Source organism: Callorhinus ursinus, unplaced genomic scaffold (genome assembly GCF_003265705.2).
Source record: "Callorhinus ursinus isolate GAN/ISIS: 27379988/994484 unplaced genomic scaffold, GSC_fseal_2.0 scaffold34, whole genome shotgun sequence".
Lineage (NCBI taxonomy): Eukaryota > Metazoa > Chordata > Mammalia > Carnivora > Otariidae > Callorhinus > Callorhinus ursinus.
This window is the reverse complement of record NW_027397096.1, coordinates 4,047,972-4,074,828: the sequence shown is the minus strand read 5'-3', so window position 1 is coordinate 4,074,828 and position 26,857 is coordinate 4,047,972. Positions and strand designations below refer to the sequence as shown.

The 26,857-nt window shown below is 56.8% G+C and overlaps 4 protein-coding genes, 1 long non-coding RNA gene and 3 other non-coding genes across 8 annotated transcripts; 6 read left to right on the top strand and 2 right to left on the bottom strand.

Moving 5' to 3' along the window:
• The first annotated feature begins 395 nt into the window (after positions 1-395).
• Positions 396-4,525, top strand: RPL23A (ribosomal protein L23a). The gene is made up of 5 exons (XM_025851417.2): positions 396-550; positions 1,355-1,538; positions 3,558-3,734; positions 4,213-4,282; positions 4,465-4,525. The coding sequence occupies exons 1-5, from the start codon at positions 526-528 to the stop codon at positions 4,477-4,479; spliced, it is 471 nt and encodes a 156-aa protein (XP_025707202.1). The 5' UTR covers positions 396-525; the 3' UTR covers positions 4,480-4,525.
• On the top strand, positions 1,199-1,262 carry LOC112808490 (small nucleolar RNA SNORD42). Its single transcript, XR_003204364.1, has one exon. It is a non-coding gene; the product is annotated as a small nucleolar RNA SNORD42 (small nucleolar RNA).
• Positions 3,404-3,475, top strand: LOC112808493 (small nucleolar RNA Z17). The gene has a single exon (XR_003204366.1). It is a non-coding gene; the product is annotated as a small nucleolar RNA Z17 (small nucleolar RNA).
• LOC112808491 (small nucleolar RNA SNORD42) lies at positions 4,073-4,137 on the top strand. Its single transcript, XR_003204365.1, has one exon. It is a non-coding gene; the product is annotated as a small nucleolar RNA SNORD42 (small nucleolar RNA).
• A 434-nt stretch (positions 4,526-4,959) lies between the features above and the next one.
• Positions 4,960-7,124, bottom strand: TLCD1 (TLC domain containing 1). The gene is made up of 4 exons (XM_025851415.2): positions 6,453-7,124; positions 6,046-6,128; positions 5,874-5,956; positions 4,960-5,467 (listed from the first exon to the last, which is right to left on the bottom strand). The coding sequence occupies exons 1-4, from the start codon at positions 6,644-6,646 to the stop codon at positions 5,084-5,086; spliced, it is 744 nt and encodes a 247-aa protein (XP_025707200.1). The 5' UTR covers positions 6,647-7,124; the 3' UTR covers positions 4,960-5,083.
• Positions 7,125-9,133: 2,009 nt separating this feature from the next.
• NEK8 (NIMA related kinase 8) lies at positions 9,134-18,635 on the top strand. Its single transcript, XM_025851329.2, has 15 exons — positions 9,134-9,213; positions 11,853-12,058; positions 12,298-12,530; positions 12,715-12,846; positions 13,281-13,489; positions 13,596-13,678; positions 13,760-13,941; positions 14,041-14,191; positions 15,095-15,171; positions 15,530-15,647; positions 16,306-16,456; positions 16,694-16,857; positions 16,963-17,121; positions 17,324-17,482; positions 17,871-18,635. Exons 1-15 carry the CDS (start codon positions 9,167-9,169, stop codon positions 17,897-17,899), a joined length of 2,100 nt encoding a protein of 699 aa, XP_025707114.1. The 5' UTR covers positions 9,134-9,166; the 3' UTR covers positions 17,900-18,635.
• LOC141370398 (uncharacterized) lies at positions 15,884-19,664 on the bottom strand. The gene is made up of 3 exons (XR_012374411.1): positions 19,403-19,664; positions 16,226-16,441; positions 15,884-16,027 (listed from the first exon to the last, which is right to left on the bottom strand). It is a non-coding gene; the product is annotated as an uncharacterized lncRNA (long non-coding RNA).
• TRAF4 (TNF receptor associated factor 4) lies at positions 19,198-25,290 on the top strand. Its single transcript, XM_025851330.2, has 7 exons — positions 19,198-19,447; positions 22,372-22,423; positions 23,020-23,124; positions 23,197-23,358; positions 23,464-23,625; positions 23,728-23,883; positions 24,147-25,290. The coding sequence occupies exons 1-7, from the start codon at positions 19,305-19,307 to the stop codon at positions 24,777-24,779; spliced, it is 1,413 nt and encodes a 470-aa protein (XP_025707115.1). The 5' UTR covers positions 19,198-19,304; the 3' UTR covers positions 24,780-25,290.
• Positions 25,291-26,857: the final 1,567 nt, after the last annotated feature.

The following is a 26,857-nucleotide window of genomic DNA, read 5'->3' as shown; positions in this document are numbered from 1 at the left end:
GGGGGGAGCTCCACGCAGGGCTGGAACCAAGGACCCCGAAATCATGACCTGAGCCGAAGATAGCCGCTTAACCGACTGAGTCACCCAGGAGCCCCTGGACCAGACAATTTCTGCTCTAACATTCTAGAGCTTTGCTTCACTCTCCCTGAGTCAACCTAATTATATTCAATCCAGTTTTCAGTGTTACTGTCTCCTGGAACTGGAATACTCTTTCCTCAAGATGGGAAGCCCTCAGGACGAGACGAGACGGCAGTTAGCTACACCGTCCACATCCACCAGCCGCCGCAAATAAACACGTGTCTCAAAAAAAACTACAACCCCCAAGAAGCTTTAGATTCCCTTGAGGGAAGAGGTGGAGCATGCTTAATCACTCTCGCGAGGAAATCAAACCTAACTACCATTCCCAGAGGGCGCCGCGCTACAGAGTATCCAATCAGCTTTTTAAATAAAAAACATCGCGAGTCTTTGGTGGGACTCTGCTCTATAAGCCCCTGGAAAAGAGCCTTGGAAATCCCTTTTACGAAGATGGCGCCGAAGGCTAAGAAGGAAGGTTTGTGCTGGGGCTGGGGAGAGTACCACAACTACCTGGCTTGGGATCCCCTTGGAGTGAACGAACTGGGAGGAGAGCGGCTGGGCTAAGCCTTGGGGTGTCTACTCCGGAGCTGTTTCTCGCATTCCGGCACGCTGAGATGCGCGTGGGCCCAGCCGCATGGGCTCGGCTCCTCGGCAAGCCCGGCCGGCACCACCTGTCGGGGGCCGCCAGACTGTTGGCTTTGGGGAACTACTCGCTTCCACAGGCCGGAGCTCCATGTCTCCAGACCTGTAAAGAATTATAGTCCTCAGGACGCCTGGGTGGCTCAGACGGTCAAGCGTCTGCCTTCGCCTCAGGTCATGATCCCGGGGACCTGGGATCGAGCCCCGCACTGGGCTCCTTGCTCGGTGGGGAGCCTGCTTCTCCCTCTCCCTGCCGCTCCCCCTGCTTGTACTCTCTAATAAAAAGTAAGAAACCTTTAAAAAAAAAAAAAATAAAAGTCCCCCCCTTAATTTCCTTTTTTCCCCCCCCCCCTCGTGTTAGAGCTATATAGGTAGCTAAAACCACTAGCACACATCTTGTCAAGTATCAAGCATTGGATCATTGCTAGTTCTTTTTTTTCTTCGTCGTATTCCTGAAGTTACTCTCTGAGTTCGCCCCAGTATCGTGCATATGATGGAAAAATTTTAACCTGAGACTTGTGATGTCTTCAAAGGAACCACTGATGCACGTGTGGGGTGGAGCGCCCATTAGGGGTTTTGAGGACGGAAGTGATTGGTTTCTGAGTCCCGTGCCCTCATTTTCTTTCTGTCTTTCTCTCAGCCCCTGCCCCTCCCAAAGCCGAAGCCAAAGCAAAGGCTTTGAAGGCCAAGAAAGCAGTGCTGAAAGGCGTCCACAGTCACAAAAAAAAGAAAATCCGCACGTCACCTACGTTCCGACGACCCAAGACACTGCGTCTGCGGAGGCAGCCCAAATATCCTCGAAAGAGCGCCCCCAGGAGAAACAAGTCAGTACTGTCCTTTCCCGTGAAAAGATGTTGGGTAATTTGGAAATTTACCAAACCTACGGCATGACTTCTCAAATACATGTTGGTACCTAGTGTGCGTCTCTAAGGGGAGTGTGAAAAAGATTGTTAATGCCCTCTTTAAGAACAAGAGGAGATGTTTTTACAACATTGGCAAGAATTGTTTAAAACAGCTCAGTGACTATTAAGGTTAATTGTTACGTTAATGCTTCATATATGGTCAGGGTTTTAAAAATTCTGCTTTCTTGGAGTGTAAAGTACTACTTTGTTTAAATGTTTTTTTTTTTTGTTTTGGAGTTCCAGGTTTAGTTATTCATTGCTGTAGGGAATAGTCCTTGAGAGTGACAGTGTGGGATGATTCAAGATTGATAAGGACACTTATTAATATGTATTGGACAGAGAAGGCCTGCAACAGTGTATAAAAGGTTCTTCTCGTTTACTCTCAAGTCTTTACACTCAAAGAAATAGGGGGAAATGGGCAAAAGGTTTAGGGTCTTGAGTGTTTTGGTGCCACACTAGTAGTAGTAAAACTGACCTTGGGGGGGGCCACAGATGAGAGCAATAGTAGTAACTGCCACTTCCCACTGCTTCTTAAGAAAAAGACAAGGAGGGGGCACCTGGGTGGCTCAGATGGTTAAGCATCTGCCTTTGGCTCAGGTCATGATCCCAGGGTCCTGGGATCAAGCCCCACATCGGGCTCCTGGCTCAGCAGGGAGCCTGCTTCTCTTTCTCCCTCTGCCTCTCTCCCTGCTGCTCATGCTCTCTTGCTCTGTATCTCTGTGTCTCAAATGAATAAATAAAATCTTAAAAAAAAAAAAAAAACAAGGAAGAGTGTCCAGGGAGAAAACCACTTTTTACCCCCGTTTGGACCTGGGATTTAATGTCAGGAGAAGTTGAGACCTGATGTCTATCTTTAAGATAGGAACATAGCGTCCACGTAAAGAGACTTGTTTTTCTAAGTTTCGGGGAAAGCTGCGTGGTAGGTGTGGTCAAGCCACTGTAAGTTTAACTTGGACTGTAAATAAAAGTTGCTCTAAATCAGTGGTCCTCAAAACCGGTTTTCAGCAACCAATGGGGGCAGAAATGTCTGTTAAATCTCATAGTGAAGCACCAGCATTCTTTGGAACTCTACTCTGGGTTTTAAGAGTCTGTAGTCTAGCTTTATGCTTTTGAAGTAAGTTGTTTTTTGTTTAACCTCTGAAGTCTCAAATTTCTTCCAGAAGTTTGCCCTTCAAAATGTTGAAGCCAAGGGACGCCTGGGTGGCTCAGTCGGTTAGGTCTTGATCCCAGGGTTCTGGGATCAAGTCCCACATTGGGCTCCTTGCTCGACCAGGAGCCTGCTTCTCCCTCTGCCTGCAGCTCCCCTTCTTGTGCTCTTTTTCTGACAAATCATTAAAAAAAAATGTTGGGGCGCCTGGGTGGCTCAGTCGTTAAGCATCTGTCTTCGGCTCGGGATCGGGCTCCCTGCTCAGCAGGAAGCCTGCTTCTCCCTTTCCCACTCCCCCTGCATGTGTTCCCTCTCTTGTTGTCTCTTTGTCAAATAAATCTTTAAAAAAAAAAAAATGTTGAAGTCAGAGAATGAAGGGGGTTTGGAACTCAGATGATCTTTAAATCACTTGAACGATGGAAGTACTTCAGTCTGTTTGGCTCAGGTCATGATCCCAGAGATCTGGGATGGAGCCCTGCATCAGGCTCCCTGCTCATCGGGGAGGCCGGTTCTCCCTCTTCCCTTACCTCGCTCTTGTGCGCGTGCTTGTGTGCTCTCTCTAATAAAATCTTAAAAAAAAATAAAGCCCTTCAAGGGGAAGAAAGTGCACAGGTTTCTGCTCCTAGATCCCTAAGTTTAAGGTGCAGATGATGACACTGTTTAGCGACCAAAGTCTGACAAAAATGATTGCTACCTCATGGTCTGATGCACCTGGGCTCTTTTGGCTTTGGGCTCTAAAAGAGGGCCTATCCTTTTTATCAGACCCAGGCGATACCATTTTGCTTCTTCCCCAGGCTTGATCACTATGCCATCATCAAGTTCCCCCTGACCACTGAGTCAGCCATGAAAAAAATAGAAGACAACAACACACTTGTGTTCATTGTGGATGTCAAGGCCAATAAGCACCAGATCAAACAGGCTGTGAAGAAGCTCTACGACATTGACGTGGCCAAGGTCAACACCTTGATCAGGTGAGTAGGGCCTCGGTCAAGAGCCCGGAAACCTGCATGGAGTCAGAAGTAGGTTTCACAGTGTGTGAGCCTTAAGAAATGAGCAGCTTCTGCTGTAATTCTAGTCCTTTGTATCTAATACGGACTTCTGAGGACACATTAGCCCTCCTGCCTCTAGGACTTGATGTATGGTGTTGGTGTTCATTTTGATTCCCTACACCTCTAGACAGGCAGGCCTTAGATAGAGTAAGACACAGTTTATGTCAGATTACCTGGACTTACGTCTTAAAATGTTCTGTGGTGTTCCCCACAAAGGGGAGTTGGCTTCATTTGTGGTTTGGTGGCATCCCTAGCCTCCTGTGCAAATGATGGAAAAGTCACTATCTGGGAAAGAATGACATGAACAAGGGAACCACTGATGTGCCAGAAAGACTAGGGGGGAAAAGGGAGGGCTTGGGGGCAGTGAGGGTAGGAGGAATTATGACTTCCTTTATCCTAGGCCTGATGGAGAGAAGAAGGCATATGTTCGACTGGCTCCTGACTATGATGCTTTGGATGTTGCCAACAAAGTAAGCTCCCTTTGCTATCAACTCATCTACCACCTGGGTCCAAGTGATGTGTCTGCTAGTAACCAAAACCTGACCTTAATAGGCTCACCCTCTATCCTTAATAGGCTCTACCCTCACCTCATTTTGCTTTTTAACCATGACGTTTCAGCTCCCAGTAACAAAGCTCCCCTTTTGTTTTTCAGATTGGAATCATCTAAACTTGAGTCCAGCTGGCTAAATCTAAATTAAATTTTTTTCACCATTTGTGTTTCTTTGTTGGTTTCTGGTTGGGCTTTGGGGAAGGCCATACTATGGTATACACACACTTAAGTTAACAGGGCTTGGGCAAGACTTTGGTCTACTTACCCTGTTGGAACACTCTGCATTATTACTTCCCCATGCTTGTTAATCCTGGCATTGGGAGCTCAGGTATTTGTTACCAGATTGGAGTTCGTTGTCCTAGGACAACTACAATTTGCCACCATCATGGGGGTAAGGGAACAAACAAGAATCCCTCCTTTTATCTGGAAGGGGCTTTGTAGAAAACCAGTGCACAAAGTTCTCATTAGCATCCACTTCAGGGCAGTGTGGGCTGGCTGGCTTTCATAGCACCTGTCCCCACACCCAACTACCATGTCCAACCGGTTGGTCTGCTTCCCTCACCCCTTGCCCAAGAAAGGACAAGGACTTCAGAGGAGTGCTTTCATTAGCATTTTCAATAGTAGGTGCAGAGGATGCCCCAGGCCTGGGGCTAATTCTCATATGTGTGAGGCTGTTCTTGGCTGTGTTTGCTCTTGCCACAAGTTGCAGGCTCTGTGCCTCTCACTCTGTCAAAAACTTGTCTTTGTGTTGCTGGCTGGGGACACGCTCAGGGCAGAAGTCCGAGCGGAGAAGGCGAGAAAAGTAGATGAGGATCATGATGTCCAGCATGAGCAGATTACCCAGCAGAAAGGTGCCCAGGGTCCTCTGGCCCAAATAACGCAGGAAGAAGTGGGTGAGGTAGGCCTGAGGGGCCAGCCGGAAGACAAAGTACATGACCAAGTTGACATACTTGTTGACCCGGTACAAGAGGAGGTGCTGGGCATTGTTTATCTTCATCATCATGCGGATGGTGAGGAAGATGTTGCTGACCTCTACCAGCAATGTTAGGACTCCCCCGCCGACAAAACTGTTCAAAAAGATGCCTGAAAAGAAGGCACCCAGGGCCTAGAAGGCAATGGAGATAACGTGTTTAGGGAACCCAGATACCATGGCTTTCCTGAAAGCTGGTGGGAATGACTGCTGAGAAATCCATCCTTACTGTCTTCCTTCTGGATTATAGCTTAATGTGGATTCAACATGATTAAGTTTTGTTCCCTGCCCACAGATTCTGGCTCTGGGTGGGGTTTCCAGTCTGTTCAAGGAGATAATAGGTAAGGCCATGGATCGCCGGCCTCAAAAATTTACTCACCAAGGGCACAGAAACTGCCAACCCTCAGTGTCCTGGCATGAGATGTAGAACATGGGTTGGAAATGGGGTTAAGAAAGATGGTCTTTACCTCCCAGGTTCAGAAAGGGCTGAGACCAGGTTGCTAGCACCAGGCCTACACCACATCCCCTGCTTCTCATTTACCATGAGGTGATGAACGAGGTATTCCCAAGAAGCTCGTGTCTGACGACTAACCACGATGTCCACCGTGTCGTGGATGAAATACCCTAGCGGGGGTGATGGAAAAAGGTCATGAAAGGAACTGAACAAAAAACTCCCTGTTCCCGCACCTACTTACTTTCTGGGCAAGACCTACCTGCAGAGAAGCATGCAAGCAGATAGCCAGAAAGCGACCATGCCGTCTCGATCTCCACCAGCATCTCGGGGGTCTGCCATAGACTGGGAGGGAAGAAGGCCGTCTCTCAACATCTCCGCATCCCCAAGGACCCTCTACTCCCCCATTACCCCTCCCAGTCCCCGGGGAATCTGGGCTTGCGCTGTTGGCTTTGTGGGAAGTGAGGAGAGGCTTGGCTGAAACCCAGGTGTCTCCCTGTTCCCAGATGAGCTTCCCCCCTCCCCTGGGACCTCTGCCGCCCTAGTTGGAAAGCTTTCTAAACAGGGAATCAGGTGAAACTGCAAGGCCTGAGCATGCCAGAGAGTGATGCGGGGAGTAACGTGGGATCCCACCGCCACCCACCTTCACTCCCCGAGTCCTTCACTCACCACAGAAGCGCCCAGACCCCGGACACAATGGAGTGCGCGAAGGAGACGAGCAGGTTGTGCCAGCGCCAGGTGCGCAGGGGGTCGGCGCGCACGTGTGCGGGCAGGGGCAGGCGGCTGAGCGCGCGCCGGAGCGCCCGGAAGGTCAGCGTGGCGCCCAGGAGCAGCGGCAGGGCGGGGTGCAGCAGTGGGGGCATGCTGGCCCTCCCCGCAGTCTGTCTGTCTGCCCCCTAAGCCACCTCGTCGGACTGCTTCGGGAGCGGGGCTCCTCTCCGGCCAGTCCACACCCGCCGACTCCCCGCCGGCCGCCAGCCTCACACAGTTTTCGCGTTGCCCTCTAGGCCCCTGTACTCCTCCCGGCTCCTCCCCGCGGGCCTCTGCCCCCGCCCCCAGCCACTCCCGCCCCGCCCCGCCCCTGCCGCCTGCCCCAGCCCCTCCGGCGCCTCGGCGGCACAGAGGGCCAGAGCCCCATTTCCCGGGGGCCTCCGGGCCCCGCCTGGCTTCCGCGGATTTCGGGCGAAAGGGGGCTCTCCTGGGGGGCGCCGACGCCGCGGCACCCCTCGCTGGCGCCTCCCGACTGCCGACGGAGTCCCGCCTCGCTCGCTTGGCCTCATTAACCTGCGTCCCCACTTTCCCCGGGGCTACCGGCTCCCCAGCCTGGGCGGGTACTGAGAGAACTGTCTCTCCGCCCTCAACTCCTTTCTGGGCAGAGCGGGGCGGGGCCCGTCGCACACCCGCGTCCTTTAGCCCTGATCCTGGGGAGGGGTCCGAGCCCCGCCTCGATAATGGTCTCCGCCCATACCCTCTTCTTCCACTGGATCTCTAGCTTCTTCAGGCCAGAGACGGGCATGTTATCAGCTTCTAAGGCGCCCCGCATCGACTCGGTGCCTAGAAAGGGTCGACTAATCCATCACCCTTCTTCCCAGCCCGCTCTTGGGCTGCTGGGGCCGAGCGGCTGTCACAGTACTCCCTCAGTCCCAGCTCTTCTCCTGGCTCCCTGGAGTCTGGCACGAGGAAGACCGCCGATTTGCCCGGGCTGCTGTGGTGACCCTTACTCTTCAGGACAGTGGCCTGGAGCAGTTGCAGCTCGTGGTCACTAGGTGTCAGCCTATCCCCACCTTGGCGCGGGATCCCCTCCCGCCTCCAAACTCTCGAGGTGCGAAAGGGGGAAAGGCTGAGGACCCGAGGCTGGGGTGGTGGTAGAGGAGAGGACGGTAGTGGGGCGGGAGGGGAGGCGGGGCTAGGGAAAAGATGCTGCGAGAGGGAGGGAAAGCTAGAGGGACCAAGAGGTTTGGGTGTTTGCGTCCCTTGATGGCTCCAAGGTTACATATTAACCCCTGTGGGGCTCCTGTGTCAACCACGGCCCGACAGGTTTCCAGGTGAGAGCACGAGTGTCCCGAGTTGTGAGGCTTTTCCTCTCTGCGCTTCCCTTTGCTCACAGGGCAGCTTTGTTCATCAGCCAACAGAAGCCTGAGCCACGACCGAGGGCCCCACGTGGGGCCCCTCTAGTGGTCTTTCCACGTGGGCAGGTTTGAGTACCCTTTTGAGTGGTGGGGCGGGACAGAACATAAACACTCCTTTCCTCACTCAGAAAGAGAGACGCTGTCTCTTTGCTAATCACCATCCTCTCGCTCCTTAACTGAGTTTTTATGGAGCTCGCACAGAGCAGGAGGCACAGGGAGACAACAGGAATTAAACTCACTTCCGGTCAAGACCCTAGACAATCGCACTAACCAGCCCCCTACGTTTAGGCAGAAGCCTTGAACCCACATCGGTCAAACAACTCTCCTTCCTCTTCTCTCTGATGCTTTCAAATGGTGGTCCACTTCCCTCTCATCTCCCCCCCCCAAGGAGATTCTCCCTATAGTTGAGGGCTGAAGACGGATTACATGCGGCAAAGTTGTGTGTGTGCAGGGCGGGGGGGGGGGGGGCGGGGGTGATGACGAGAGCGGTGCTCACTTGTTGGGACAGCCTGGAGTTTCCTCCTCCCTAGGTGAATCAATGTGCACGGCTTGGTGTTTCCCCGGTCCCTCCCTACGCAAACACGAAACTAACCCTGCTCCCTGCCCCACAGACCGAGAGTGCTGATACTCTCGGTACAGTTTTGGCTGTTTATCATTTGCGTGCCAATGAGAATCCGCTCTCTCCTTCCCAAATAGTGTCACTAGTGCGCAAAGAAGTGGGGGGAGAGGGGCGCCTGCCTTCGGCTCAGGACATGATCTCAGGGTCCTGGGGTGGAGCCCCGCTGGGGCTCCCGGCTCAGCGGGGAATCTGCTTCTCCCTCTGCCTCTGTCTCTCCCCCCTCTCCTGCTCTGTCTCGAATAAATAAAATCTTTGAAGTGGGCTGAGAGAGGTTGGCCCTTGCTTTTCACCCTCACTGGTTGTGCAGGGCACCCCTCCGGTCTAAGGAAGTCTTGTGAGGGCCGGAGGCGAACACGTGTGCAGGGAATGGCTGGTACCGTTCTACCTGCCAAGCGCGCCAAGAACTGGCATAAAACCCCATTTCTGGGACTCTGAAAAAGCAACCGTGGGCGGGGGCTGCAAGGACTTGTGTAAACAGCGCAAGAGAGATGCAAAGCTGAAACCCACACCCATCTCACTTGCTCCGCCCCGCAATTATCTTGCAGCGTAGGGGGCGTGGGCCTAGAGTAGGCGGGTCCGCGCACGCGCTGCGCCTGGAGGTGGGGGGGGTTCCGGAAATGTGACTCAGAAATAAGATGGAGAAGTACGAGCGGATCCGAGTGGTGGGGAGAGGTGCCTTCGGGTGAGCCAGGGATCTGGGGAATGGAATTGGTCGGGCAGAGGGAAAATGAGCCCCAACTCTGACCGCGAATTCGCTGCCCTGTTAGCCGCGCCCCGAGGCGTGAGCGCCCGCTCGGAAAGCCCCGCCCAGGCTTCCGGTCTCGGGCCCAGCTGGGAGACTCCGCCTCTAACGAGGTCCCGCCCCCGACAAGCCTGTGCGCCTCCCCAGAGTTCCGTTCTTTGATTCCTGACTCATTCATTCAACAAATATTGAGTGCCAACTATACCGGTCAGGCTCTCTGCTCCGACTGTACAGTTAAAGACCAAAATAGGCGTGGTCTTTCCCTCTCGGAGCTTACAGACTGTAGTAAAATAATAAACAAGATATTAAAGCAGTTATTAACAAGCTGCGAGCGTGGCATACACCGGGGGTACTTATTTGGGGAGGGGTCAAGGAAAATTTCTCTGAGAGGTGAAGTTTAAAGCCAAGACTTGAGGAATGAAAACCAGAAATCCGAAGGTGAAGGCAGAGCTTTCCAAGCAGAGGAAGCAGCATATCCTCACGCGGGAAAGAAAGAATTCAGAGTTTTGAAGGAACTGAGAAAAAAACTGGTGAAGTTGGAATGTAGTGGTCATGTAGTATGTAGTAGGTAAAGAATTATATATATATATGAAGAATGGTTTAAAACGTGATTGTCACAGAGGACAGATGATGGCCCAATAGGCTGAGGTAAAGAGGTTGAATTTATTTGAAGTGTAAAAGGGAAGGGGTTTAAGCAGAATGAATGGTCTTGATATGATTTTGCATTTTTAAAATGTCACTCTGGCTGCCGTGTGGAACTTAGATTTGAGGATGACAAGTGAAAGGCACCATTTTATTTTAAAGATTTTATTTATTTATTCATGAAAGACAGAGAGAGAGAGAGAGAGGCAGAGGGAGAAGCAGGCTCCCAAGGAGCAGGGAGCCCGACGTGGGATTCAATCCCAGGACCCTGGGATCATGACCTGAGTCGAAGGCAGACGCTTAACCATCTGAGCCACCCAGGCGCCCGAAAAGCACCATTTTAAAGGCTATTGCAGTACTTTAGGCAAGAAATAATGATTTGGTCAAGGGTTATAGCAGAGGTCAGAGATGGTTGAGTTCATAATATGTTGGAGGTGGAAACAGGATTTACTGATATGTTAGTGTGAAATGAAAGAAAGATTTTGGCATGATTTTCAGGTGTCTGACTTTAATAATGGTGTCAGTAACTGAGATGGAAGAGACTGAGGAAGGAAAGGGTTTGGGGGCAGAAATCAAAAGTTTTATGTTGAATTTCTTTTTTTTTTTTTAAAGGTTTTATTTATTTGACAGAGAGAGACAGCGAGAGCAGGAACACAAGCAGGGGGAGCGGGAGAGGGAGAAGCAGGCTTCCCGCAGAGCAGGGAGCCCGATGCGGGGCTCGATCCCAGGACCCTGGGATCATGACCTGAGCCGAAGGCAGACGCTTAACGACTGAGCCACCCAGGCGCCCTTATGTTGAATTTCTTAAAATTTAGGATGCGGGATGCCTGGGTGGCTCAGTCAGTTAGGCAGCTGCCTTCCGCTCAGGTCATGATCCCAGGGTCCTGGGATCGAGTCCCACGTCGGGCTCCTTGCTCAGTGGGGAGCTTGCTTTTCCCTCTGCCTGCAGCTCCCCCTGCTTGTGCTGTTCACTCTCGCTCTCTCTCTCTGACAAATAAATAAATAAAATCTTTAAAAAAAAATTTAGGATGCTTGGAAGCCATTCAGGTAGAAAGCAAAGCAGGTAGTTAGATGTGTGAGTCTGGGGCTCAGAGGAGAGGTTTGAGTTGGAAATATGAATTTGATACTTAGATGATCACCTTACAGTCCATTCATTCAGCAGATACTCATTGAGCTCCTACTATGTGCTAAATACGGGTCTCTGCTCTGGGGATATAGTTGTGAAGGAGAACAAGGACCCTGCGTTTATGGCCACTGACCAGAGGTGGAAGAAAATAATAGTATGGGGGCGCCTGGGTGGCTCAGTCATTAAGTGTCTGCCTTCAGCTCAGGTCATGATCCCAGCGTCCTGGGATCAAGCCCCTCATCGAGCTCCCTGCTCGACAGGAAGCCTGCTTCTCCCTCTCCCACTCCCCCTGCTTGTGTTCCCTCTCTCACTGTCTCTGTCAAATAAATAAATAAAATCTTAAAAAAAAAATACGGCTTCCTACAGCTTCCACTCCTAGAACAATTTTTATGTGCCAAGCACCATGCTAAGTGCCTTACATGTATTTTCTCATTTGATCCTCTCAACAACCCAGGGAAATTGATTCTGTTTTCCAGATGAAAATGTCATATAATCCCAAACCAGGTAAGTAGTAAGAGGAAGAGCCAGAATTTGAACCCAGGTGGTTAACTCCAAAGCCTATGGGAACTTAGGAAGATCAAGACTAACTTAACTGTGCCTCAGGTTAAATGACTTGCCCAAGGTCTCACACAGTATTTGTGGTTAGTTCTCCCTTTTCTTAAATTCGGTGTTCTACACATTTAGTTAGCTGACCTCTTAGTCTCTGTGCCTATTTCCCCTCTCCTAAGGAACATCCAGTGACCAGGTCTGCCCTGCCTGATGTGTGGCTGGAGGCTCAGCTGGGACCCACCCCTGTGCTCTGTGTCCCCAGGATTGTGCACCTGTGCCTGCGCAAGGCTGACCAGAAGCTGGTGATCATCAAGCAGATCCCAGTGGAGCAGATGACCAAAGAAGAGCGGCAGGCAGCCCAAAATGAGTGCCAGGTCCTCAAGCTCCTCAACCACCCCAATGTCATTGAGTATTATGAGAACTTCCTGGAGGACAAGGCCCTCATGATTGCCATGGAATATGCACCAGGTGGGCCAGCCTCCTTGCATTGGCCTGGCTCCAAGGGCCTCTCACCTCTGGAACAGGCAGATACAGATCACCCAGCTTTCCTCCTCAGAACGGGTTGGACTGAGGGTCAGAGGTATAGAGTTGTGGCCCCAGTTGTGTGAGGCTGGCAGGCCCTTGCCCTGTCTGGGCTGGTAGTTTCTCAACAGGAGAGTGCCAGGCATGGGAAAGCCTAGAGCTTAACTAGTTTCTTGCGGCTGCAGGTGGCACCCTGGCTGAGTTCATCCAAAAGCGCTGTAATTCCCTGCTGGAGGAAGAGACCATCCTACACTTCTTTGTGCAGATCCTGCTCGCGCTGCATCACGTGCATACCCATCTCATCCTGCACCGGGACCTCAAGACTCAAAACATCCTTCTTGACAAACACCGCATGGTTGTCAAGATTGGTGACTTCGGCATCTCCAAGATCCTTAGTAGCAAGAGCAAGGCCTACACGGTGCCTGGGCACAGAGGGGACCTCAAGGGTGCCAAAGCTCACTGTGCATCCCAACCCCCTCCCTCCCCAAGACCTTGGCCCCTTAGCCCCTGGCTGGGTGGTCCTGCAGGGAGAAGCAGTCTCCGGTGGGCCTCGGACAGGGCCTTCCCTCCCCTGAGCTATAATATCCACTTCCCTCCTGCAGGTGGTGGGCACCCCATGCTACATCTCCCCTGAACTGTGTGAGGGCAAGCCTTACAACCAGAAGAGTGACATCTGGGCCCTGGGCTGTGTCCTCTATGAGCTGGCCAGTCTCAAGAGGGCCTTTGAAGCCGCGGTGAGTTATACCCCCAAAGAGACAATTGGGAAATCCCTATCTCCCTCCCCTGGAAGTCCTTGGCTCCAGCCACTTCTGTGTTTCGTCTATTTTGGCTGAGTTGTTTCCCTCATCAGACTGGTAGATTACCCCAGGGCAGGGCTGTGGCTTCCCTCAGACTTGGGTCCCCCATGAAACCGAGGACTCCTGAGGGCACCAGACTAGGGACCCTCCTAAGGGCAAGATGTGAGTTCTCCCACCCCCCTAGGGTTTCTGAGGACATAGCTGCAGCTCCCCTATGAGGAGTTTCTCTCACTGGGAGTCTCCTGGTCAGACTGCAAGTTCTGAGTGCGAGGCTCTGCTCTGACCACCCCATTAGACCTGGAGGCGGGAGGTGCTGCCTCCCAAGAGCCTGGTCCAGGCTCTGGCCACCCTCACTCTCGGTGCTTCCACAGAACCTGCCAGCGCTGGTGCTGAAGATCATGAGTGGCACCTTTGCACCCATCTCTGACCGGTACAGCCCTGAGCTGCGCCAGCTCGTGCTCAGTCTGCTCAGCCTGGAGCCCTCCCGGCGGCCGCCGCTCAGCCACATCATGGCACAGCCCCTCTGCATCCGCGCCCTCCTCAACCTTCACACCGACCTGGGCAGTGTCCGCATGAGGAGGCCTGTGCAGGGAGTGGGGGCGGGGGCCCCCAGTGGGAGCACAGTAAGCCTGCGTGCGGGGGTGCCAGGAATGGTCCGTGTCCTGAAGCCCCCGTTTGACCCACAGGGCAGAGAAGTCCCTGGTCCCCGGGCCACCCATGGCCCCTGGTGGCAGCACAGGGAGCAGGAGCACCGGCGCCCGCTGCAGGGGTAAGTCAGAGCCGACCGCTGGTGCCCACGGACGCCAAGCCATTCCCACCAGTTTAATCGGTCCGACGCGCTGTCCCGCAGGCATACCCCGGGGACACCCACGGCCGGCCATTCCGCCACCGCTGTCGTCCGTGTACGCGTGGGGCGGCGGGCTCAGCGCCCCGCTGCGGCTGCCGATGCTCAACACAGAAGTGGTCCAGGTGGCAGCCGGACGCACGCAGAAGGCGGGCGTCACGCGCTCGGGGCGCCTCATCCTGTGGGAGGTGAGCAGGCTGGGGGGCGGCGGCTGGATGCTCGGGGTTGGTGGGGCGGGGCCGGAGGGGCCGCTCAGGCGCCGCCCACGCCCTCCCGGCCTCCCGCAGGCCCCGCCCCTAGGCGCCGGAGGGGGCGCCCTCCTGCCGGGGGCCGTGGAGCAGCAGCTGCCCCAGTTCGTCTCCCGCTTCCTGGAGGGCCAGTCGGGCGTGACTATCAAGCATGTGGCCTGCGGGGACCTCTTCACAGCCTGCCTGACCGGTGAGTCCAGCAGGGGACTATCCTGGGGCATCCCACGGTGTCTCAGAAGGCCCCCAGAGCAGCTCCCCTCGTTGGTTGTCATTTGCTCACTCCTTAATGCTCCTCTCTACTCGTTAGCCTGCACCAGGTGCTTTATTATTATTTTTTTTAAAGATGTGTTTATAATTTTTAGAGAGAGGGCGCCTGGGTGGCTCAGTTGGTTAAGCGACTGCCTTCGGCTCAGGTCATGATCCTGGAGTCCTGGGATCGAGTCCCACATCGGGCTCCCTGCTCGGCAGGGAGTCCGCTTCTCCCTCTGACCCTCTTCCCTCTCGTGCTATCCCTCATTCTCTCTCTCTCAAATAAATAAATAAAATCTTTAAAAAAAAATTTTTAGAGAGAGAGAGATGCTTTACTTACACAATCTCCTTTACTCTTCACAATAGGCCTGGCCAGGTAGTTACTGTATATTATCCTCAGTTGAGGGAGGCTCAGTGGCAGATCTGGAAAGCTCCGATCTAAAGCTCAGAGGCGGGGGGGGGAGGGGGGGGCCTGGGTGGCTCCGTCGTTAAGCGTCTGCCTTCGGCTCAGGTCGTGATCCCAGGGTCCTGGGATCAAGCCCCGCATCGGGCTCCCCCTGCTCCGCGGGAAGCCTGCTTCTCCCTCTCCCACTCCCCCTGCTTGTGTTCCCTCTCTCGCTGTGTCTCTGTCAAATAAATAAATAAAAAATCTTAAAAAATAAAAATAAAGCTCAGAGGCTGGTACTTGTCCCAACTCCCACGAAGAGACACCCTGCCTGTCCTTTTCTGCCCCATTCTTCCAGCCTTTGCTTCCACCTTCTTGCTCCTCCAACCCATGGACTGGCCTCTCTGGAAAACAGCCCCACCTCTCTCCCTTCTCTTTCCTCACCAACCCCCTCTGCAGACCGAGGTATCATCATGACCTTTGGCAGTGGCAGCAATGGGTGCCTAGGCCATGGCAGCCTCAATGACCTCAGCCAGGTGGGTGCTGCAGGTACCTTGGGGAGGAGGTGGAAGTGGGGAGACGGCAAGGCGCCCGCATCTGACAGCTGACACCGGAGTTGGAGGCCAGGGATCCCCAGCAGCCACAGGTCCCTCTAGCTCCCAGGCTGCACCTGTTCTGGGCAACACCAGGGAAGTACAGAAAGACCAGGCTTCCGCAGTGGTTGAGTGTGTGTGTGTGTGTGTGTGTGTGTGTGGCGGGTGTATGTGTGGCAGTGAAAGACACAGCTGTCTCGTGAGAATTTGCACAACTTCTTCATCCCTCCACGGGATGCTGAGGCCACGCAGCGGGTCCAGGCCCCTTGCCTAGTCTCTCTTGCTTCCCCTCTCTCTCTAGCCCACCATTGTGGAGGCCCTGCTGGGCTACGAGATGGTGCAGGTGGCCTGTGGGGCGTCCCACGTGCTGGCCCTGTCCACTGAGCGAGAACTCTTTGCGTGGGGCCGTGGCGACGGTGGTAAGCCCTCCACCCTATTCCAGGCTCTAGGCTCCATCTCACACGCCTGACTGGGAATGGTTCCTCTTCATACCCGCCTTCTGCCCCATGGCCCCTTCTCCCTCCTTTCTTTTCCAATTCCACTCATTTCTTGATTTAACAAAACTTTACTGCACACCTAGTAGGAGATCCTCCTTGTGCTGGGTGCAGAGACAATATGAACGGGAGTCCCTTCCTTCAGGTGCTTACGACGTAATGAGAGATCTCTTTCATCCGGCAGTACTTACGGTGGCCCTCTCTGGGTCAGATGTCATGCTAGGCATTTGAAACCAGAGAGGACTTACATGGGGCTTCTGTCCTCCTGGCAGACTCACTCTAGTAGGGGGAGGGATGACATCTCCCTGCAATAAAGGACAGACAGCACCAGGGCTCCCCCCAGGGTCCAGAGATGTGGGAACCCAAGGAATGGCATGGGACGTCCCTGGAGGAGACAGAGGTGGCACCTGAACAGGGCCATAAGGAGGAGTAGGATTTCGGCCACAGAGGGCCCAAGGTTAGGTATTTCCAGCTGAGGGCACGGTCTTCACTCACGAGGTTACCTCCTCTCCGTGGCTGCTCCTCATCCTGGCATCACCAACCCTAAAACCCAGACTAGCCCCATCCTGGTTTCTCCTTGTAGGCCGGCTGGGACTGGGCACCAGGGAGTCCCACAGCTGCCCCCAGCAGGTGTCCATGCCCCCAGGACAGGAAGCCCAGCGGGTGGTATGTGGCATTGACTCCTCCATGATCCTCACTGTCCCTGGTCGAGCCCTGGCCTGTGGGAGTAACAGGTGAATGGGTCCCCTGGCATGACCAGCCTGCTGCTCCCCCTCCCTGGCCGCTGATGCTCCATCTGTCGTGGCCTCCCTTCCACTGAGGGTCTGAACTGAGGGTGGGGCTGAGAGTGCTGCTGGGTTCAACCCAGGGTGGGATCTGTCCCCTGGGGACCAGCTCTTGCCCAGATTGGTGGGGTCAGTTGGGTCTATGCAAACCATCTGCCGGACTTGGCTTCTGGCTCCACCTTCAAGGTTCAACAAGCTGGGCCTGGACCACCTCTCCCTGGGGGAGGAACCTGCCCCCCACCAGCAGGTGGAGGAGGCCCTGAGCTTCACACCACTAGGTTCTGCACCCCTCGACCAGGAGCCCCTGCTCAGTGTGGACCTGGGCACCGCTCATTCAGCTGCAGTGACTGGTGAGTAGGGCTCAGGCGCAGGAAGCCACAGGTCGACTCTCCCGGCCTCCTCAGGATCTCAGCAGAGGCACCCCTTTCCTTCCTCTCCTCTTTCCTCCCCTACAGCCTCTGGTGACTGCTATACTTTCGGCAGCAATCAGCATGGGCAGTTGGGCACCAGTGCCCGCCGGGTCAGCAGGGCACCCTGTCAAGTCCAAGGCCTGCAGAATATCAAGATAGCAATGGTGGCATGTGGGGATGCCTTCACTGTAGCCATTGGGGCAGGTGATTGATTAGTGGGCACTATGGGGGTCGATAGGGGTGCTGGCAGGCCCATGAGCAGTGTGTGTTGGGTGGACGGGGGCGGGGGGGAGTTTCCTGCTCAGGGCTCCTGAACCTCCTACTGGGGCCAGTACGGCAATCCAGGAGGGAAGCTGCTTTGCTAAGCTGTTCCTCCTGTTTCGGTCCTTGGGATTCTCTTTAGCAGAGGGTGAAGTGTACTCTTGGGGCAAAGGGGCCCGAGGTCGACTAGGAAGAAGGGATGAGGATGCTGGACTCCCTCGGCCAGTGCAGCTGGATGAGACACACCCCTACACAGTGACTTCTGTGTCGTGTTGCCATGGAAACACTCTCCTGGCAGTCCGCCGTGAGTTGTAACTTTCCGCCTCACGTCCACAAGGGTTAATCCAGCGCATCCCTGCCCACACTCCCATCCCCCAGTGGTCACAGCCCAAAGCACTAAAAACATCTTAAGCCCCCAGATAAATGAAAGCAGAAGCTGCAGGGTAAGAACAGCTTCCTGCCTGGGGAGGGCAAGGGAGTCAGCCCTTCTGAAGGGCTGTTCCCAGTGCTTCCCAGGGCCCAGAGGCATTCTTTCTCCTACCCCCAATCCCATTTAGTTTGAACCTCTGTTTCTGGCCGGTCAGGGTCCAGAGTCCAGGGCCCAGTGTGGGAGTGGGAGCGGAGGTGGGTATCCCTTGCTAGAGGCACTGCCCTCAGGGCGGCTGCAGGGGTTTCTCGTTTGTACCCTCCAGCGGTTACGGATGAGCCGATTCCACCGTGAGGCACCTAGATACACCCCTGGACCACCCTGATATTGCTGCTCCTCGGAACGTGCTTGAAAACTGCAGCTGCCTGCAGCAAGACTGTCCCCACCAGCCCCCTGGAGGGGCCTCAGTGTGGCAGAAGAACCAGGGAAGCAGCCACTCTCCTTTGGCCCTGGACCCATAAACCTCAGCCCACCCCGTTCCCCCAACATCTCTCTTTTCTCTCCCCACCCCTCTTAAGTTGGTGTCCCCAGGGTCCAGACTGGCTAGAGTCGGAAAGCCGACCCAACCTTCCAAAGCAGGGTGGCCTCTAGAGTCTTGGCAGAAAAAAGCTGGAGGCAGCTGCGGCTCCACCCAGACCCTGCCCTTTCCCCCAGCCCAGTTAGAAAATAAGCCGCTGGTGCCCCCTGGGAGAGCAGCTCAGAGCTCTGGAGCAGGGCAAGCCCCGTCCTGCCTGGACTGGCCATTCTGGCAGCCTGGTTTCTGCATTGCCTGGGACAGGGAGCCTTCCCACCCACCCCCACTCCGAGATCCTGAGGCATAGATTTGCTGCACAACTTCTGAGCGGACTGGGAGTGCATCTGCAAGGGCACCAAAGTGTCTACTGCAGAGGGGGATCCCTGCTGAAGGTTGTCCCTCACCCCAGCCATTCCCCCAAAGCAGGTTGGGAGAAAGGGTAGCTGGCTGGGCCAGACTAGTTTTCCAGATGACTGGGAAATCGCGCCAATAAAAACATCAGCTGCCTGCCTAGAATGTGGTCTCTTCGGGGGGGGGGGGGGGATGGGGTGGCGGCCCGACACCCCAGGGCTGGGCAGGGCCGCGGTCCAGGGAGGAATGTGGGCGCAGCCTGAGGCTGGGGCCGAGGTTCCTCTGGCCCAGCGCCCAGCTCGGCTTCCCCGCGCCAGCCCAGCTCCCCAGATCTGGTTGCCAGGCTTCAGCTGCCTAGCACCTGCAAGCTGGAGTCCCGGGCCCGGGGGCGACACGTGGCCCCCCGAGACCGAGCTGTTGACTCTGGAGAAGCGAACCTTTGTGGCGCGGCCCAGCCCGGCCGCCGGGGCCCTCCAGCCCATCCAGCGTCAGGGCGCCCCGAGCCCCGGGGAGAAGCGGAGCCACGATCTCTCTTCCGAAAGGGAGAGAGGAGCCCGCGCTCGGTGGAGGGCGCCAAGCTGGCGGTCCGCCGACCCCGACGCCGCGAAACCGCGAGGTGGGTGGGAGCTGGGTGCGGTGGGCGCTAGGACCGCGCGGGCGCGGCTCCACCCCCTCTTCCGGCGGGCGGGCTCGGGGGGCTGGGCGCAGGCCGCGGCCGCCAGTCGCCGCCGCCCGGAGCCGGGAGCGCGGCCGGAGCGAGGCGCGGGCTGTGGGGCCGCCGCGTGCCCGGCCCCGCTTGCCCGTGCCCGGCGCTCGCCCGCCCGCCCGCCCGCCATGCCCGGCTTCGACTACAAGTTCCTGGAGAAGCCCAAGCGGCGGCTGCTGTGCCCGCTGTGCGGGAAGCCCATGCGCGAGCCGGTGCAAGTTTCTACCTGCGGCCACCGCTTCTGCGACACCTGCCTGCAGGAGTTCCTCAGGTGCGGGCCGGGGGCAGCGGGGAACGGCCGTGGCCGTGGCCGTGGCGAGGGGGGACGGCGCGTGGGGAGGGGCCCAGGCCGGAGGCACGCCGGGCCTTTGTCTGCGCCGCGGCTCTGTGACCTCAGGGGCGCCCACCGTGACGTCACGGGATGGCGGTGACGTCAGGCCCCGAGGGAGGACTCCAAGCACTAATCCGAAGGGTCCCGGGGCCCTTCGGAAGAATTCGGTGCCTGACCGAGGGGTGGAGGTGGGAGAACACGCCCTTCCTGACCCGTGGCAGGCCCTCCCCCTCACCTGAAAGCCGGAGCGGCCTCATCCTTGAACTTTGAATCCGTAAGGGAAGAGGACAGAATCCTCTGTCCCGCACAGTACCTTAAGCCTCTGGAGTTTCCGCCCAGCTAATCTCTTCTGATCCTAAGAACGATCCGAGAACGGCAGCTATTGTTCTCCCATTTCACAGATGGTGAAACAACAGATTCAAAGAAAGGCTGCGACTTGCCCACGGTCACACAGTTACTTAAAGGCTGAACTGGGATTTAAGCCCGGGCTGCTTTTGGTCGTACAACAGTGGGAGGACTGTGACGCTACAGATCGGCCCTGAAGCAGTGGGACCGCTCGGTGTCCCTCCTTGCCCCTGGGGATCTTGAGTACCAAGGGTGGTCCGTAAATCGTGAGGGGGGGGGGGTCGCACTTTGGGTGTTCCTGAACCAGGGATCCAGGTGACCCCTTGGCTCTGGGGCATCTGTTGAGTTCTGGGCGCTCTGCGGTGTCCCGAATCTAAACTCCTTTGCTGGGAACTGTTCAGGCCCGGGTGTGTGGAGGGCGAGATGAGGGAGCCCCCACTCCTGGGGAGGTCGTGGCCCAAGAGCACAGGGGAAAGCTGGGTCCGCCACTGCCGCCTGTCTGGAGGCTGTTTGCCGAGGGGGGAGCTAGGGGCGCAGGGAGGGAGCACGTCTGGGGCTCTTGCCTTCGGTGCTCCCCGCTCCCTCTCTCAGCGCGCTCCCTCGTTCGTCGCTCCGCAGCCCCCCGCTGGCGGAAATGTCAGCAGGCCCTTTGTTTTCAGTTCCCCACAGCCTGGGCCGGCTCCTGCCCTCACATATGCTCCTGCGAGAGGGGCTAGGCCGCCCCCTCCTCCTTTTCCCTCACCCTCCTCCCTCCTCCCTTCAGTGTACACACAGACTCCCCTACAGACACACAGCCCCATTGTCTTCCGCGGTGCCCTTCCCCGGCCCTCTGGTTTCCAGATGAGGCCAGCTGAGCCCCTGCCCCCCCCAGCTGACCCACCCTTACTGAGGGAGCAGGGGAGGGGGCTGTCAGGCCGTTTCCCTCCACCTCCTCCTCTGCCCCTCTCCCAGCTTCTGCCCCTCCCCCTCCCGGAAATCCCCTCTTCCTCTCCCATAGCCCCCTCCCCCCATCCTGTTTTCTCCCCTGGGCCTGGGCCTCCACCGCACAGCCTGGAGCAGTCTCGGCCCCTGCCTCCCCCCTCCCCTAGCGCCTGAGCTGTGCAGCTGAGGCCCCCGAAGGAAAGAAGTGGTTGAACAGGCTCTCTCCCTCACCACCACCCCCTACCCTGCAAGCAAGGGTGTCCACAGCCCTGGCGGAACCTTTGTCCTGGCTGGGCCCCAAGCTGCTCAGGCTAATCTTCTGCCTGAAGCCTGGGGACTTGCCTTAGCCCCCTCCCTGTCTCCCAAACCACTAAATCAGCACATTCCTGAAGCAGCCAAGCAGACCCCTCCCCCATGGCCCACCCCTCTTTCCCGGTTCCTGCCAGGGCTATTACTCGGGTTGGTCCAGGAAGGCTGGTTGCCCTGTGGGCACGGGCACACCTTTTCAGTGCCTGGGCATGTATTGTTCTTGGCATTGGTGGCATGGCTAGTGGTGGTAGTGGGGTCAGGGGAGGTGGGTGCTAGAAATCTTTTGGGCACCTGGGGCATGAGCCACCCGGGTCCTACAAAGTACCATCATGGACAGGGCTGTCATGTGGCTTCCGCTTCCGCCTTGATTTCTGCCTCCCACCTGCCTGACTCAGATCTGCCAGGAATGCCATGCCCGAGGGCCTTCAGTCCTACTGGGTGAGCCCTTGCCCTGCCTAGGCCGTGCAGGTTGTGCCAGGTGTGTGTGACTGGTCCTGGCCAGGGTCAGCAAGGCCGTGTTGGTGGAAGGAGGTGCGCCAGCAGGTTCCTTGGTGGTAACCGCCCGGTGGGGATTGGTGCAAGGTCAGAAAGCTTTGAGCGCCTGCTGTGCGGTGGCCAGAGTCTCGGCTGAACTTGCCTGGAGGGTTTTTCTTGCCCCAGCCTCCTGTGTGTACAGCGTAGTAGAACCCGAGCTGTGGAATCCAGGTTCTGCTTTACCTTTGAGTCTCAGTTCTTTCATCTGCAAAATGGGGGCATGCAGCCCCTTCTCAGAGGCAGGTGCTTAGGTCTGGATAGGAGTGTAAACAGTGCCTTAGAGTGAGCCTCCCCTTTTTGCTTTAGAAGACACACCCTCATGGGAGGTGGGAAGGGATGGGGTAAAGTGGCCCCAGACTGACCTTTGCTCTGGGTTCTTGGACAAGAACGCTAATGGGGGCTGGGCAGCCCTGCCACTTAATCTCAGTCCATCGCTGCCCCGCGACCCTGTCCCCCCCCAGCCAGTGAAAACTAACAGGGGTGGAGGGCAGGTGTCCTGTTCCTTTTCCAGTCCAGCTGCCCTCCTGTGGGGGAGGGGTACCAGCTGCCACCTGTTGGCCAAATGCTGTCGGAGGCAGCTGTCTGCCTCCACTGGGCCCAGAACCCCTCTCACCAGGGTAAGAGGTAGGATCTTCTGGGGTCTGGCTGAGAACAGGTCCAGGGAGGGAGGGAGGGAGGGAGGGAGGGAGGGGGGTGGGGCCTGGGTTCTCCCTTCCCGTAGCTGGAGCCTGACCCTGTCCGCTCCCCCTTCACAGTGAAGGAGTCTTCAAATGCCCTGAGGACCAGCTTCCTTTGGACTATGCCAAGGTGAGCCCACAGTGCCAGGCAGAGGCCCAGGTTACAGGCTTTTGCCCTTGGGTGGGGGCTGGGGTTGCTGGCTGCCAGTCGGCTCAGGGCCAGTGTCAACCCAGTACTGTGGAATCCTGTGCCCCCACAGAGGGGGCCTCTTCCCTCCCACCGGGCCCGTTTGCAAATGAGGCCAGTGTTTGCCCTGGAGGGCAGGCACAATGCCCAGCCTGTGGGGGTGCACAGAGCTGCTCTGTGCCCAAAAGCAGTGCTCCCCTCCCCTTCGGGTGGCAAGCCAGACCCGTGGCTGATGGCCAGGACCCCTCTACCAGGAGGAAGGAAGCAGAGGATGTGGGGGCTGCCTGGAACTGAGCAGGCTGATTGGTTGCCACTCCAAAGGGAGTGTCATGTGCAGGCATGTTGGGGACCCTGGTATCCAGCTTTGGAGCAGATAACCACCTGCTGTGCCTTTTATCCCAGGGCACAGAGGGGAATATAGCTCCGGAGAGCCTGTTAACTGACGCGAAGGTGGAGCTAGCCTGTCTGGGGGGTGGTGGGGTGGTAACCGGGGACGGTAGCACACTCTGACCCTGCCCGCTTCCTCCCCGTCCACCCAGATCTACCCAGACCCCGAGCTGGAGGTCCAGGTACTGGGCCTGGCTATCCGCTGCATCCACAGTGAGGAGGGCTGCCGCTGGAGTGGGCCGCTCCGGCACCTGCAGGTGAGTCTCTGATGGGGCCCGAGGGGGGCGGCCCCTCTCCTGGCAGGCACTCACTGCTTCCTTTCCTACCAGAGCCACCTGAACACGTGCAGCTTCAATGTCATCCCCTGTCCCAACCGCTGCCCCACCAAGCTCAGCCGCCGGGACCTGCCTGCCCACCTGCAGCACGACTGCCCCAAGCGGCGCCTCAAGTGCGAGTTCTGCGGCTGTGACTTCAGTGGGGAGGCCTTTGAGGTGAGGGGGGAGCGGGGGGGGGGGGCCTGGCCGAGGGGCGCGGGGGAGCGGGGCACCCGGGAGCCCCGGGGATGGCTTAGTTCGGCCCCTCTGGCATTTGCGCAGAGCCACGAGGGCGTGTGCCCCCAGGAGAGTGTGTACTGTGAGAACAAGTGCGGTGCCCGCATGATGCGGCGCCTGCTGGCCCAGCACGCCACCTCCGAGTGCCCCAAGCGCACCCAGCCGTGCACCTACTGCACCAAGGAGTTCGTCTTCGACACCATACAGGTGCGGCCCTTCCTGGGCGGACGCGGGGTGGGCGCGGGGCGGGCGCGGGGCGGGCGCGGGGCGTCAGGCTGCTGACCGCTGTCTTGGCCTCTGCGGCCCTAGAGCCACCAGTACCAGTGCCCGAGGTTGCCTGTGCCCTGCCCCAACCAGTGTGGCGTGGGCACGGTGGCTCGCGAGGACCTGCCCGGCCACCTGAAGGAGAGCTGCAGCACCGCCCTGGTGCTATGTCCTTTCAAAGACTCCGGCTGCAAGCACAGGGTGAGCTGCCCTCCGCGTTCCCTCCGCCCCCTTCTGGGTCCTTGAAGCATCAGGTGCAGATGGGCTGCTCTGAAGCCTTCGGTCCTTCCCTCTGCCGGCCACCGCCGCCGCCGCCTCCTAAGTGCCCTCTGTCTGGCCTGGTCAGAGCTGGGGCCCTGCAGCCCTGTCCCCGCCACCGTGCTCCCCCCCCCCCCAACGCCCTGAGCCTGCGCCTACTGAGAACCACCCTCCCTTCCTCCCCCGGCCCGGGGTTTTGCCAACAGTGCCCTAAGCTGGCGATGGCACGGCACGTGGAGGAGAGCGTGAAGCCCCACCTGGCCATGATGTGCGCCCTGGTGAGCCGGCAGCGGCAGGAGCTGCAGGAGCTGCGGCGGGAGCTGGAGGAGCTGTCGGTGGGCAGCGACGGCGTGCTCATCTGGAAGATCGGCAGCTACGGCCGGCGGCTCCAGGAAGCCAAAGCCAAGCCCAACCTCGAGTGCTTCAGCCCTGCCTTCTACACGCACAAGTATGGCTACAAGTTGCAGGTGTCCGCATTCCTCAATGGCAACGGCAGCGGCGAGGGCACACACCTGTCGCTCTACATCCGCGTGCTGCCGGGTGCCTTTGACAATCTCCTTGAGTGGCCGTTTGCCCGCCGTGTCACCTTCTCCCTGCTGGATCAGAGTGACCCTGGGCTGGCCAAGCCACAGCACGTCACTGAGACCTTTCACCCCGACCCAAACTGGAAGAATTTCCAAAAACCGGGCACTTGGCGGGGCTCCCTGGATGAGAGCTCTCTGGGCTTTGGTTATCCCAAGTTCATCTCCCACCAGGATATCCGCAAGCGAAACTATGTGCGGGATGATGCCGTCTTCATCCGTGCCTCTGTTGAATTGCCCCGAAAGATCCTCAGCTGAGTGCAGACGGGGCTTCCGGAGAAAGGGAGGGTGGAATAGGACCTCAGTCAGGAACTGGCTCAAACCAGAGAGGGGGCCGGACCCCCTTTCAGCCTCTTCTGCTGCCTAGGTTCTGTCCCCCTGTTACCCCTGCCACCCTCAGGTGCCTCCTATTGGTGCTTCAGCCTTGGCCCCTGGGGCAGGAGCAGGTCTTGGGGTCATCAAGGGCTTGGAAACAAGTGATCCCAGGGTCTGTCTCCTCTCCTGGGCGGGGAAGAAAGACATGCCTTGGTGCCGGCCACACTCTTCCCGGGACTGAGGTGCCTGCTGGTGCTACGTCCCAAGAGCCATAGTGGGGGGTGGGGGGGGGGGAGTTGGGAAAGTGAGGGGTAGTCAAAAGAATCTGTCTTGAGATCTGATTTCTCTTCCCCTTTCCCTGGCTGTGCCTCCTCCGGTTATTTATTTACTTGGTGCCAGGAGGGCACAGCAGGGGAGCCCTGGTTTTTAATAAATCCTGAATTGTATTTATTAACTTGGTTCCAGCCTGACTTATCTGGGATGGTTAGGGCCCTGGAAGGTTGGGCCCAACTGTGAAGGCCCAGGGCCAAAGGCGGGCTGCTGGTTGCCACTCTGCCCTGCTGGATCGCCCTCTGGTGGACACAGGGGAGCTGCACCAGGCTTTGTGCAGGACGCAGTTGCCTGCCGCTGCCCACTGGTGGCTAAATGGGGGAGGTGCAGGCTCTGAACATTTTATAAGCCTGGAGTCCCCGATGCCTCCATACTGCACCGAATACTAGTATTTCTGCCCGAGGTGGGTCTTTCCTGGTCTAATGATAACAGCTATCACGTGGCAGACACTGCCAAGCGCTTTACATGCATGACTTCGTTTAATACAACGGGCAAAAGAAATTGCTTTTATCACCATCTTAAAAAGAACCTCTCTCAGCCGGCTGTGGTGAAGCCTTCGTAAGACAGGGCTTGTGCCCAGCCCATACCCAGCGACTAAGCCAAGGGGCTTTTGAGGTATACAAGGCACCGGGATTTTCTCATCTGTATTTGTTTACTTTCCATACAGGCCTCAGTGAGTGCCTGTGATTATCCACATTTGGCTGATGAAATAGGAACAGAGGCGAGAGCTGACTTCTCAGTGACCTTTCAGCTGGTTCCGGACAGGGCCTGGATTCTGTTTGAAGCTCCAGCGATACCTGGCAGAATAGCTCCCGTTAATTTTGGCGGTAGAGTTGGGTTTAGATCCTTGCTGTGCTTGCTTTTTGGCAAGTTGCTCAGCTACGTGGGGTGTTGGTCTTATTGGTAAAATGGGAGTACTCCTGTTCCCCTAGACTTGTAAACTTTACAATTAATCAGCATCAAGTCCCTTACTCTTCTTGCTTGGCCCCGGGAAGAGGACCGGTGGGTGGCAACTATTACCTAATAGGGCTGTAGTTTTTGCCTTCACTCGCCCACATACAGGCTGAGGTGAAAAGAGCCCTTGTTAGGTGACAGTCGGAAATGCCGGCCTGGGAACTAACCACCAGCTTACCCTTCAAAAGGTCAAATTCACTGACCAAAGAGGAGATGGGGCCCTGGCTGCCTTGCTGAGAAAGAGAGCGCTTCTTCCCCAGATAAACCATCTTGGTACAGTGATGTCTGAAGCTGGTAGGGAAAAGCATGGGCTCTAGCAAACGCCTGCTCTTCAGCTCCCCAGCTCCCCAGCTCCCGCGTCAGGCAGGAGGTGGGGCCACCCGTCCAGCATCAGTCTTCCCTCGGGCTCCCTCTGCTGGCAGGACCGCCATGCACCACTCCAGGGGGCACATTCACCAGAGAAGGTCGAAGGGTGCCACCTAGAGTTGTAACAATGGGTGTTACGGTCGGCCCCAGACCCCAGAGCCCCTCACCCCAGTGCTGTTGCAGGCAGGCAGAATTGCTTTGTGGAACTCAGGCCAGGTTTTGCACCAGAATGTGAGCTGGATTCCACAAGCACCTGCCTGGAGAGGCCAGATAAGAGGCGGGCTCAATTCACGGTCTACTTTGCAGCTGTGTGACCTTGGCTGACTGCAGGTATGTGACCCATGCAGAAGGCAGCTTGCTTTCCCAGGGAT

Coding starts and splice junctions, on each gene's coding strand:
- RPL23A (XM_025851417.2), top strand. CDS start 526: ATGGCGCCGAAGGCTAAGAAGGAAG. Junction 551..1,354: donor GCCGAAGGCTAAGAAGGAAG/GTTTGTGCTGGG, acceptor TCTTTCTCTCAG/CCCCTGCCCCTCCCAAAGCC. Junction 1,539..3,557: donor AGCGCCCCCAGGAGAAACAA/GTCAGTACTGTC, acceptor CTTCTTCCCCAG/GCTTGATCACTATGCCATCA.
- TLCD1 (XM_025851415.2), bottom strand. CDS start 6,646: ATGCCCCCACTGCTGCACCCCGCCCTGCCGCTGCTCCTGGGCGCCACG. Junction 6,129..6,452: donor GGGGTCTGGGCGCTTCTGTG/GTGAGTGAAGGA, acceptor CTTCCCTCCCAG/TCTATGGCAGACCCCCGAGA. Junction 5,957..6,045: donor GCTTGCATGCTTCTCTGCAG/GTAGGTCTTGCC, acceptor CACCCCCGCTAG/GGTATTTCATCCACGACACG.
- NEK8 (XM_025851329.2), top strand. CDS start 9,167: ATGGAGAAGTACGAGCGGATCCGAGTGGTGGGGAGAGGTGCCTTCGG. Junction 13,679..13,759: donor CACCGGCGCCCGCTGCAGGG/GTAAGTCAGAGC, acceptor GCTGTCCCGCAG/GCATACCCCGGGGACACCCA. Junction 15,648..16,305: donor GTGGGGCCGTGGCGACGGTG/GTAAGCCCTCCA, acceptor TTCTCCTTGTAG/GCCGGCTGGGACTGGGCACC.
- TRAF4 (XM_025851330.2), top strand. CDS start 19,305: ATGCCCGGCTTCGACTACAAGTTCCTGGAGAAGCCCAAGCGGCGGCTG. Junction 23,626..23,727: donor TCGTCTTCGACACCATACAG/GTGCGGCCCTTC, acceptor CTGCGGCCCTAG/AGCCACCAGTACCAGTGCCC. Junction 23,884..24,146: donor ACTCCGGCTGCAAGCACAGG/GTGAGCTGCCCT, acceptor TTTTGCCAACAG/TGCCCTAAGCTGGCGATGGC.